Source organism: Paramisgurnus dabryanus, chromosome 12, assembly GCF_030506205.2.
Source record: "Paramisgurnus dabryanus chromosome 12, PD_genome_1.1, whole genome shotgun sequence".
Classification (NCBI taxonomy): Eukaryota; Metazoa; Chordata; class Actinopteri; order Cypriniformes; family Cobitidae; genus Paramisgurnus; species Paramisgurnus dabryanus.
This window is the reverse complement of record NC_133348.1, coordinates 19570663-19583301: the sequence shown is the minus strand read 5'-3', so window position 1 is coordinate 19583301 and position 12639 is coordinate 19570663. Positions and strand designations below refer to the sequence as shown.

The following is a 12639-nucleotide window of genomic DNA, read 5'->3' as shown; positions in this document are numbered from 1 at the left end:
GGCCAACCCCTGAGGGGACGGAGAGAGAGTAAAAGAAGAGCTGCAACATGAGCTGTGTGCTCCTGAAAAGATCAGCTCTCCATACTAAAGAGACCCCTGTCACTCACAGGCCTTCAACCCAAGATAATGCGCACTGCAACACTGTTTCTCTTACAGAAGGGGGGAAAATTCCAGTATTTTTTAGTCTGGCTGGTGCTGGGGGGAAACTCTGTAGAGGCAATTTAATATCGGTAGAAACACTAAGAGGAAGTGCTGATGCTGCAGTCTCACGCTCATTCTATTTAGATTAACTACAGCGGTAATATCACAACCACTCATGCCAGGAGCGACGCACAACTCATAAAGTGACAATGGAAAAGGCAGAAATCTAAATGGGTGACAGTGTTTGTTTGTTGTTCGCTGCATGAGAAACGCCACATTGTTTCTGAAGAATGCAAAATGGCTTCCTTAGACAGGGATTATGATTAGGAGGACGTGTCAATGCGATTTCCCTGCTTAAAATAAAATGCAGATTTTTTCCAGTCAAAATTCTGAAATGTTCAATAGGTTGAAAACTTAAAAAATAAAAAAGATAAAGCACATCCATTTATTATGTTCAATGTGCGCCAAATAACCCACATTATATAGAAGGACCATTAACTTTCTCCTTTGCTCCCTCTCTGGATTTTAAAATCGGCTTTCAGCTTCCCAACAACCTCTCAGCGTAAAGCAGCCGTGCCGGACGGCTTGCCCATTTTAGCTTTTGATAACGTAATAGTGTTCTGAAGCACCCTTTACATGATAACTTAATGATGCGGACGTGTATGTGTGCAGCGTAAAAGCTATCCAAACCTCCCGGAGATATTCTGATAAGTCATTACTGGTCCGTGCAGATGACCCACATCTGTGAAAAAAAAAATTGGGTGGACGGCTAAACCAGTCCACTTAAATTGTTCAAAACCAAGTGGCCCTCTTCGCAAAATGTAATCAGGAGTCACGTGACTGTCGAAAAAACAACACTTAGCGACATTAGTAAAGCTGATGGGACTGAAAGTGTCTTAGTCTTAATTGCAAGCACAGCTCGAGTAACCAGCATGATGCAGAGAGCGTATCAGAAACTGTAATTGCGTTTCCTGTTCGGACACTTCCTAAATAGCCCCGGCCTCATTGTTACAGAATGTCCACTGTTTGTTTTCTCTTTCTGTTGGTGTTATTTCAAAGACTGAGCGTTGGCTGAACTTTCGCATGACTTGATGTCGTTTGCGAGTGATTGGATTGGCCCGATGCCAAGCGGAAAGTGAAGAAACTATACGAAGAAGGAGAGCAGTAGGGAGTTGGGTTCAGATTGAAGATTGGTGAGCAAAGCTGAAGTGCTAGTTATCATTAAATTCCAGTGTCAACGCAACTAAGGCTATAAATTAAGAGCCCACAAATCAAACGATTAACAGAGATTCCAATTACTGTGCCAAGGATTTTGCCCCCACATTTAATCCATCATTATTATCTCTGCCCAGTAAGCATTTTTCTTGGCTTTTCTTTTTGATTTATTTGTTGGCCGTTTCGTATTTTTCAGCATGGTTTGTTTTGTTATTGTATCAGTTTGCTTTAATTTGTATGAATTACCTCACGCAAGAATGATTCTACGCTTGGGGACCTGGTGAAACATTTGAATCATGGACTATTTCAGTAAATGGACACATTTTACATGTAATAATGTAATAAAATTGCACTCTCTTCGGTTCGAAGTTATGTATGAGGTTAATCACTGGCCCTCTAATGCAACCCATGAATGCACACGGTACAAGATGTTGAGATTGTATGCAAAGGATGCAAATGTAAATGAAATAGCCAACTCACGTTCACATGCATCTCCCTTCTGGTGAAATCCAGCTTTGCATATACATTTCCCAATGGGCACCAGCCACTCTCCTTCTGCACTGCAATGCATTTTGGGAGAGTTGTCAGCCTCCTCCTCTGCGTCGTTGACACACGTGCCCTCCACTTCCACCAGCGATGAAAACTCTGACCCTGTCACCGTATCTGGGAACGTGGCCAGGTTCTCAATAATCGACCAACACTTCTTGTAATAAACTTTGACGGAGACCAAAGCGATGCAGGCCCCTACATCCTGAAAGGCCAGGTAGAAGCCTCTGCGGGAGAGAGGCCCGATTATACGCACCTCCGTGTTTAGCTTCATCTTTCTTTCCCCCAGGTCACCCTGAGTAAAACTCTCATCTGCGGCTATAGTGTCAATTTTCACATACTGACTTTCCCTTATATTCCTTCCCACCTCCACATCGGTTTCTTGGTAGTATAAGTTGAACGTCTCCTTGCAAGAGCCAACCACCCCTGGAAGGCTGTTACAATCCCTCAAGGTAAACTTCAGCTCCACAAAAATCCTTTGGGCATCGCCCTTTTCAATCCAGTTAGTCCGTAGCCAGTTGTTCTGATTTGGTTCCATGACCTGGCATACCTGGTATGTGCGAATGGGTGTGTAGTTTTCATCCAAGCCGCTAATCTCTTCCCACTGAAAAAAAAGAAAATACAGTTAATCATCAACATTATTTTGTGTGCTACGCAAAAATGTTCTGATTTAAACTCGAGGGAGAATGTTTCAGCGTGTTAAAACTGGCCTCTGTGTATGCAAAACTCCCCAATGAAAGGCAATCTATACTATTTAATTAGCAGGTTTTGCATTTATTCTTTTTTAAGTCTTAAAGAGAATTAACCAAAAATATTTCATTAATTTTCATTTGCCATTGTGTGCAGTTCCAATAACTGTAGGATGCATCAGTGACTTAAATCAATACAAACACAAATAAGTCTAAATAACGTAATGTAAATTTTTGCGCAAATTACCGCCTGCCCACAAGAAATAATATAAACTATCAGTCACACCTACTCGGTCTTTAAAATTCATCATCATAAAGTTATCAAAACTATAAAATAAGACAAATGGAAAACAATATTATGCAGTGATAAAACTTTTAAAATTGTCTTTTAATGTAGTTTCTTCAAATTAGTTGCCCTCTGCCTACAGTAGATACAGCTCTACAGCCTCGGGCCACTCTCTCAACTAACTTCATGTGGTGCATCTTAAGTGCTTTCTAACAAGTATTAAAAAGTTTTTAACAATTTATTCACGAACTGGAGTAAATATACAAACGTCTACAGAATTGAATTTAAACATGCATAAGCATAAGACTTTTAAGGTTTTAAGATAACGCGAAAGGTAAAGTTAGTGTGTCCAAAGTTTTGCTTGGTAGCCTAGTGTAAAACAAATGCAGTCAATATAGTTAAATTACATTTATTGCAATGCAACTCAAGAAACAATAAAAATCGACCAAAACTTTTGACTCTTTCTCTTGCAGTTATGACTTACTGGTTATGATTTTGTTTATGAAGTTTTTACTTAGTTTGGCTATTTCAGCTGAAGGAAAGTTTTGTTTAGGCCTTCGATGCACAACATGCATGTATTTTTTACTCTTTATAACCCCGTTAAACCATTTAAATCAGTTTAAGAGATCACAAACAACTTTTTAAAAACAACATTACGCCTCTCAATCGCTTAGTATTTTAAAGAGATCAACATTGGAAAAATGCGCCGAAGTGATGTGGTACGAACACTGACAATTAAAAATGAACTAGTACACTATAGCCTACAACCACATAATTGTAGCTTACGCTTAAAATACACAAGCAGGGTAAATAAATACAGAAGTGAAAATTATAACTGTTTGTTTGTTTACAAGTCAAAGTTGTGGAGTTTCTTGCTTACCCCGCTCGGAGGAGACGATATCCACTCCAGTTCTGTCTGCTGCGCCTTTGAATCCAGCAGGATCACTGCCGACAAGACATAAAGCGCACACTTAAAATAATGCATCTTTAATTGTGTTTAATGTTTGTGACCTCTCACATACCGCAATCCTATTCCAGTGGAAATGTAAAAGAGTGTGAATGAGCGCAGTGTGTTGTGACAGAGCGAGTTTGACCCATTTTCACACGACAGCGGTTGAGATTTATGACAATGAGCACCTCGCGCCTCTGAAACCTGTGCGACACCTGTTCGTGTGCTAATATAACTGACTGACGCGTGTTATTTCCAGACTTTGCTTTTGGTGAACCGTAATGAAGTTTATTTGTCCGCACCGTTGGGAATATCACGGACGCGCACGCAAGCGCGCGGATTAAGGCAGACTTCATCACTTGTGAAATTAAAAGCTACGTTTCCATTCACATGTTTTTATTGAGGTGTTAGTAGATATTGCACAATCATATGACTAAAATGGAGCTGACTAACAAACCGCTGTGTTATTGCAGCACACTTACGGTACTATCTAGCAATGGTCAAGGTTTCGACTCAAGGAATAAAATGCATCGCTTAATGCTCTATATATATGTTGCATTGGATAAAAGCGTCTGCCAAATGCTTCTGTAAATGTAAATGCATTTGTAGTTGTTAAAATAATAAAAAACTTCCAAAAATTCCAAAAAGGGCATTTGCTGAGAACAGCATGACAATCTAAAAAAAAACTTATTGATAAATAAATTACACTTTATTTAGGAAGTAATCAACTGACATTTTACTAAACTACAGCAAGCAACCATAAACAACAGCAACTAGACGAATTTAAAATAACTTCATGTGTATACTCTGTACTCATTGCAATAAAAATGCATTATGCGTTTTACGGATCTTTCTACTTACTGTAGGCTGCATGTGTAATAGAGATTTTCAGTACCCTGCATGTAGTCTTTTACAGAATATCAGGGCTTTTACATTGTGAACATCAATAATCTGCTCCGATAACTTGGTAGGAATACAGAAGCACTTCGACTGCTTAGTGATTTTCGTCCAGGACATTTCCTTAACTGATCGCTCCCAAGTGTATATTACCTACAGTGTAATAAATACGCATAACTTACATATCTCGCATTAAAATAATACATTCTGATCATATACTCGGATTGGTTAACAATTAATATAAATTAGATATTTCCAAGTTTTATGTTAAATCTCCTCAAACGCGTCGTATGCTATTGTTATCGTTTTGTATTACACAGAAAGCGCGTAATGTTATTTGATAAAACGTGAACACGAGGCATAGGGTCATGATGAGGATTGAGCTTAACCAGATTAAACATGGTTATCACGTCCTCGTGTGCAGTTGCAGTGAATCGTTCATCTTCGCATCTACATAGCAAAAGTCTGCGTCAAACTAAACAGCCAAATGGATTAGACACATTCAGTATTGAATATAGGATCCGTATTGTTGTCTACAATGTGATATAAAGTGTTGGAGCGCTCTGTCTGTCTGTCTGTCTGTCTGTCTGTCTGTCTGTCTGTCTGTCTGTCTTAAGTAACAGACCGCACTGCCGATGCTGTATCTGCTAATGATGTGTAATGTTTTATATAATGACAACAATGTTAAGATACTTCACTTTCGACAACTGATTTGTTGGTTACTTGTAAACATCTCGCGCTCCGCTGTCACGATGTATTTAGTCGGACTGCAATAAAGGAAACTTTACTACTCACCCTCTCTCGTGTTCTGTGCTATTCCAGTGTTCAAATAAAAACATAAATGAAGGCAAAATATAGTCCACAAACACGAAACTGAGGCGCAAACCATGGTGCAGTTAAAAGTTGACTAAACACTGTGCGCTTTTTCCAACGCGGCGTTCCCTTCCCATTGACGACGCTCGGGCACCAGCTCTGTGTGAATAAAACAGCCGTCTCTCACTCAAATAGCGTCGGCTGCTGAGGGGCGGGGCGTGGAACATTCAGGGTGTCACTCATCTAGATTGACATTGAGCGCGCCATATGAAGGGCTCGAAGAGCACTCGGTGTGTAGGTGCGGACGAATCATACTGTAGCGAAGGCGGGGCTTTAGTTTTGCACTGAAACACAGAAGCGTGCATTAACAAACCTTCGGATTAAATGCTGTTTTTGCCTTGTCGGACAATGTAGGAAAAGGCTGATGGACAAGTGTTGTAAGTCGTTTAAATAATTTTGTTGAAATTGTGCTTATTAAAATATTGTTTTATTTCACATTGAAATAGACTATGTAAATATTTTAGTTTGCAACGTATTCTACCCTACTCGTTACTGACAGTAAAACTTTGAGACAGAGGGTGGTTTAAGAGAGAACTACTTGCTAAATTCAGAAGCCTCCTTTATCAAGATAAGACTTGAACCGTGGGTAGGGCACTCAAGCATGTCACGACATCCAAGGAAAACGTTTATATTTTTTCCCAAGTCACTGAAGAGTATTACATCATCATAAGTGCGTAAAGCTTTAGCAAACTTTATTATCGTGCCTGTCATGTCTAGCTGCTGTTTTGAAATAATAGTCTACTCATAACCTGCACTGTAAAAAAGTTTGGTCACATAGCCTTAAATGTATGTACTTCATGTGGTAACATCTAAATTTAATACGTTTTAAAATAAATTATTATTAATAATAAGGATAAATGAGTTAGACTATTATTAAGTTTTTAAGGCCTGGTCAGAAATAACTTTTTAAAGTTTTAGGGAATTCCCAAACTTTAAAATAATAATGTTGTGACATATTACATAAAACCAAGTAAAACAATGCAGTTTAGTTTTTATTTATTTATTTATTTTTAAATTAAAAAGCAAAAATTTTAACTATTTGCTAAGTTGTCTGTAGACTTTAAAAAGTTTATTTTTTGCTGTAAACATTTTTATTTATTTCATATGTGTTTGTAAATTAATTTAACCTGTATTCCAAAGCAACACACATTAAATTAAATATGAAAAATTTAGAAAAACTGTAAACTTTTTGTTTGGCATTTACATTTTTACATGACATTATAGACAATAATTGTTTGCAAGTGCTATTTAATGTGCAAAACACAAAACTATACTTAAACTATAAATATATACAGTTTTGAAACAGTCTTTTGAGGAGAAAAGTTATTATAAAAATCATGTCCACAGACTGAAGAGCAGGTGGTCTTCTGTTGTGTAGATATAAAGACATGGAAACAGATAAGAGACGAATAAACATTGACTGTTGTGTTTTTAGAAGGTCACCTAATGAAAGGGAAGTACCCTGCTGGTTCTGGGCAATGGGTGTGGATGCATTGATTCATTATATGCATTTTTGCTCAAAAAACCTTGCACTATGAAGATTGAACTGCTGGGGTTTTAAGCGGCGCCAAGGAATCGAGATAAACACAAAACACAATTAAAAAGTGTAAAGTTAATTTCCTGCTGCTCAGATGACTTGCCAAATCACTGATAAATGAAAGCATGAAAGGGACCTCATTACCCCTTGAACGTATAATGCATTTGTTACAGGTCACTTATGAATCTCCATTTCCTAGACCGAGTAAAACAACTGTAATTATGGCCCACAAATATTGATTAATAAACTCTGTACATCACAAATGGATGCAGGCAGACAAGGACTCATTTCAAGGTTTATTTACCTCTGTTTTTTATTTTTTGTTTTGTTTTTTGTTGTTTGGCCTGTTTATTATGCAAATGATTTCTAATCCTCTTTACCCTCGATGCAGGCTCCTGTGTTGCATATTTCATTATTAGCGTATTAAACTAGCTCCTAACCAGTTTTTACTATATGATGGATATTATTTAGTGACAAACATCTTAATGTAGCCTCGGTTTGGATGGCATTCGTGTGAAAAGTTTGAAGAAAACGACAAAGATTCAGCAATTTTCTGAGCCAAATTAAACTCATGTAAACATTTATTAATTCACATCTGAATATTTATAACCAACAAAATGTTCATTAACATTCTCATTCAAGTGAATCTCGAGTGACAGCATCTAGCTTTTCAGGTCCCCTCTTGCAGCTTTTCACAAACTAATTGTTGTTCAGTATATGCAAAATAGTTTTGTTTACTTTAGAAAAAGAAAATCCCCAAATCTTTATACTGAACCTCAGAATACACATTTAGCTACTATTAGGTGCTGGCACATTAAGTCCTCATCAGCTTAATGTTTCCATGGCATCAGTTAATTGAATTCTTTAGTCTGAATTGAGATTAGAATGTAGTAGTCATGTGGAGATGACCGTTTGTGCAAGCGAAGTTGTACCTGAGCTCCAAGCTGAGCCTTCACAAAGAGCTAATCATTTATGAGGATACTTCATTCTGAGTAGGTCTTTAGTGCGTCTTTCCTGGGTAGAAATATGGCTCTTCAGAGATAAAATTGAGAGGTATTGTAATTTCACCTAAACTCGTTTGAAATACAATTAAATGGGAAAGGCTGAGCGTACTAGAAAACTATAGCAGCAATATTGTACAAATTAGCTGCATTCTTTGAAGCGGTGATCAGGCACAATGGGTTACACAAATGTTTATCAGGGATAAAGAAGGCAATAGTTGTACTACAAAAACAACCGCGAGCACAGTGACCCCAGATGCCAGACACTTTCTTCGCGTGCATAAGAAGACGGGTGCTTTATTTATTTAATCCCTGTGGCGTCTACTTTCTATATTTTTCACAGTAGAAAGAGTGTTGTTTTTGGACTACATCTCTTTATAAGCAAACAATCATGGCTATTATACAAAGGTGATATTCCTTCAGAACTACATGACTTTTCTTTATATGTCCTCAGTCACTGTGAAGCAGCTACACAACTGAGTTGAAATGAATGGAGGGATAGGCCAAAAGTCCTTTTTAAATATCTCCGTTCACCCTGGCTCATTCATAATGAGAGTGGTACATCTTCAGAGGAGCAGGCTGTCAGCCTGATCTCTCCATTCAGCCGGGGTGGAGCACTGTCGGCCTGTTTGAATTCTGTGAGGGCCTGGAGGGAAACCACCCAGAGATTTAATATCCAGCGGGACAGAAACCCTGGTGGACGGCTGGAGAGACATGGGCTTGGCGAGCGCTCACGGGCAATTTTTTATTCCACTTTATAGTTTGGTAATACGGTGTCCCAACAGATCCAGGCGGCTGTTGGAATATTACTTCTAAGAATGTTGTAGGCTGAATAACCTTTTTTTAACAATTTAAACTTTCTGTTGGTGTAGTCACAGATGTGCAGTAGGCACTATGAGTGTCTGTGAAACAATGTTAAACAGTTAAGTAAGAAGTTATGGCTAGGAACAAAATATTAAAAAGCTAATATGAATTTGTCTAATCAGCTTGATCTACTTTATACACTGTAAAAAATAATATGCCCCATCTACTCAATAAAATTGTGGCAACAGATTACAAGCAATATCATTAATTACATTAAACAAATCAAAATTGATTTAGATTTACTCTATAAACTCCTTAATATTTACATATTCAAAAAGCCAAACTGCAATTTGCAATTAAATTTTTTATTAAAATTTAAACAAAAATATTGGGTATACTAGACAAAGATCTAGCACTATACAATAAAAAATATTATTTGATATCTACTCAATAAAAGTGTGGCAACAGATTACAAGCAATATCATTAATTAAATTCAATAAATAAAAATTGTGTTAGAATCACTCCATAAACTCTTTAATAGTAACCCATTCAAAAAGATAATCTGCAATTTGCAATTAGAAATTAATTTAAATTTAAACAAAATATTGGGTATACAGGACAAAGACCTAGCACTATACAATAAATTCTATTCAATTATACTATTTTAATTTTAAAATTTCATCCATTAATATTTTTATTAGTAATGAGTATTATATCTGATTTCAGAATGACAGACAAAGATGAATCAATTCTTATTTTATTGCAGTCAAAAGAACAGGAAAGCATCTCATTTTAATGATGTATTTGTAACAGTGTAAACTTCAAAAAGTATTTTACAGTCTTTAAAGAAACCGTCCACATTTCCCGACGAAAGGTTCCATGTTTGTGTTCTGTTACATTGATTAACAACTAGAACATCAGACAGCAGTTTAGACTTACTGTACTTTAATCAGTTTATAAACTTTAAAGAATCCAGCTCCAAGAAAAGTTTCTGAAACACCTGAAAAGATGCCTGGGATACTTGAGATTCAATGCATAGATCCAAGGATAAAGCATGCCCTGTGAACACCTTTAAGGCCTCAATAACAATTCCAGCATCCTTTGGGCTTCCACTCCTAGAAGATCCATTCTTTACAATTACAGCCATCACAAGCTGCTCAAGGCCCGCCTCTTCATCTTTATCCTGCAACATTAAACAGCAAATATGTCTTAAAACCTTTATAAATGTATACAGCTTGAATTTTAAAATAAACCACACATTAAACTTGTATATTAAAATGTTTTAAAGAAAACTGGAAGATATGTGCAATGGAGTTCATCTGAGTTTGTGGCTTATTAGGTATGTTTGAAATGTGCAATAATATTGAAAACTGATAAAAAAATTCTCATTGGAATCACAAATAATATCAAAAAATGTCTGAAAAGATATATAATCTATATTTATAATTAGGGCAAATCTTTTCCCTACATTTTTTCTGTCACACGATAGGATACAGTCACATATTTATTTGTTAACCAAGTTACTCACATGTGTATATACACAGTATATACACAATATAATTATGTACAATATATTTATTTAATAATATTCCTCACCTTTTGTTGTGAATAAAGTTCTCCCTCAGCAATGTTTCACGTTGCCTGCAGGAAGCTGCAGTACGTTACAGGCCTTCATGAACACACAATTTAGATAATAGGTCGCGAAATTAATAGTGAATGTTCAATTTACATTATGTAGAAAGCTTAAACATTTTAAAAAGACAACTTATACATTTAATATCTTACTCACCTTTTGTGGAATTAAATGAATAATGTTATATTTCCCCTCAGTAATGATACTGTAACTTACTCGCGGGAAAATTCAACACAGGGCGTCGCAATTGAGCACACAATTAATTTACAGCGAAGAATAGTTTTACATTACCAATTTATTCGAATACTTTGTGGATATAGTTAACACAAAACTAAATAAACCGAAAAAGACCGCAGTAAAGTCACATTTATTTTTATAACACGAACCAAGCGAGAGAGCGAGCAGAATTTGTCATAATAGATACATACATGATACATATCTATGAGAGTTAGTGATAAGAGAACCCACCCATTCAGAGGAACAGTATGATTGGTCAGTTTTTCTGTCACTCAAAATGAGTTGCATCTGGACCACCAATCGCAGCATGCGAATCGACGAATGCATCCTAGATATGCGACCTCCTGGGTCCTAAAGCTGAAGTTATGTCCAAAACCAGTTCATATTAATCCTTATTGTAATTAATATTTACAAATTACAAACAAATTATACAAAGAAACCCTGCTTATAGACTTATAAGACTTAAGATTGCCCGTTAAATTTACCCAAAATTAATTTTATCCATAGTTTAAACACTACATTGACGTCACAGCCAGCGGAGATTTTCAGCGACAATGGCCGAGGTGAGGCGACGTTGTCCGGTATATTTACGCGCGGAGCGCCGGATGATTATCTGGAGCTCCCATCGCCACAAAACTCGAAGGAAATGTTTAAATAGGCGATATCTTTATGAACCTACTGCAGATTCTTGTTTAAAAAACATACATTCTCGACTGAAATGCTTTCAAAACTTTGAATTTTGGCACAATAACAGAAATATTTCCTAAATCCGTCTGCTCAGCGCTCACGACCTGCAATACAACCCGGAATGGTTTTTGATTTAAAACAGCTGATTAATATTACGTTGGATTTATTCAGTATTCGCTACATGCGCAGATACACAATAAGAATAGCTAAATCCTTCACAAAAACAATAAGTTGTTTTTATTCCAGTCATTTTTAAAGAATTTTAACACAAAAAAAATAACAAACTACATGAAATTAATTTTATTAAATAAAGTTTACATATTCAATTTCATAAAATCTACAAGCCTGCAGAATGACTTTTTACAGTGTATAGGAAAAGCTTGTTTTAAGTTCAGACTGTAATCTTAAAAACATGGCTAGTTTAACCCCTAATATTTTACATATGGGAAAGTCACAAGTGTGGGATACTGTATATATGGGATACGAAATTTGACTATTGACGAAAGTAACTAATACTTCTCAGTCTAAAGCAAACAGTAGGAATTTAATCATAACTCACTTTTCCCTTTACAAATCAAACAATTAATGAAATTGAACATGTACATCAATTTCAAACTTCTATTGTGGCAGGTCATTCCCAAAGTGTTTGTCTGAGGGAAAGACAATGACACCTCATTTATGTGCTGTGAAAGCGTGCTGCAGTGATCTGTCAGTTCAGACAGCAGGGCTGTTTAACTTCACTAATTGTCAGCGTAACATGAAAAACAAAGCTCTTTTATCTGTAATTGAATTATGTACAGAGCATCAGTCGCCATGCAGTACAAATCATAGACAGAAGAGGGACTGCATGAATCTTGAGCTATGTGAGTCTGTCACCAGAGGCGGCAATAAACTCCATGCATTGATTGATCTGCATTCATTAAAGAAGAACTCAAGCCTGTTCATGTCTCTTATGTGACCATTATTATCGCTCAAACAAAACTGATTTTAGCTCTTAACCGCAGCATGCACAAAATGTGGGTGAAATAAAACCTATACAGTTTTGAGAGGAGGGAGGTGTGGGTGTTGTTTACAATCAAAGCTTGTCAGGGTCTGCTTGACTTAAATACTTATTTGTCCTTTCTCAGACAATTTGTCTGCTTT

General features: G+C 36.6%; 1 protein-coding gene and 1 long non-coding RNA gene across 5 annotated transcripts in view; both read right to left on the bottom strand.

Annotated features, from left to right (window-relative positions):
- epha7 (eph receptor A7) overlaps positions 1 to 5704 on the bottom strand; it is a 95735-nt gene extending 90031 nt beyond the window's left edge. For all 4 annotated transcript variants that reach the window (XM_065257075.2, XM_065257077.2, XM_065257076.2 and 1 more), the window contains exons 1-3: positions 5519 to 5704; positions 3758 to 3822; positions 1837 to 2506 (exon numbers count right to left, since the gene is read on the bottom strand). In XM_065257075.2, the coding sequence (XP_065113147.1) occupies positions 1837 to 2506; positions 3758 to 3822; positions 5519 to 5612 (829 nt within the window). In that variant the 5' untranslated portion in view covers positions 5613 to 5704. The remainder of the gene's footprint in view (positions 1 to 1836; positions 2507 to 3757; positions 3823 to 5518) is intronic.
- A 3868-nt stretch (positions 5705 to 9572) lies between these two features.
- Positions 9573 to 11862, bottom strand: LOC135738897 (uncharacterized). The gene is made up of 3 exons (XR_010528784.1): positions 10729 to 11862; positions 10536 to 10608; positions 9573 to 10122 (listed from the first exon to the last, which is right to left on the bottom strand). It is a non-coding gene; the product is annotated as an uncharacterized lncRNA (long non-coding RNA).
- Positions 11863 to 12639: the final 777 nt, after the last annotated feature.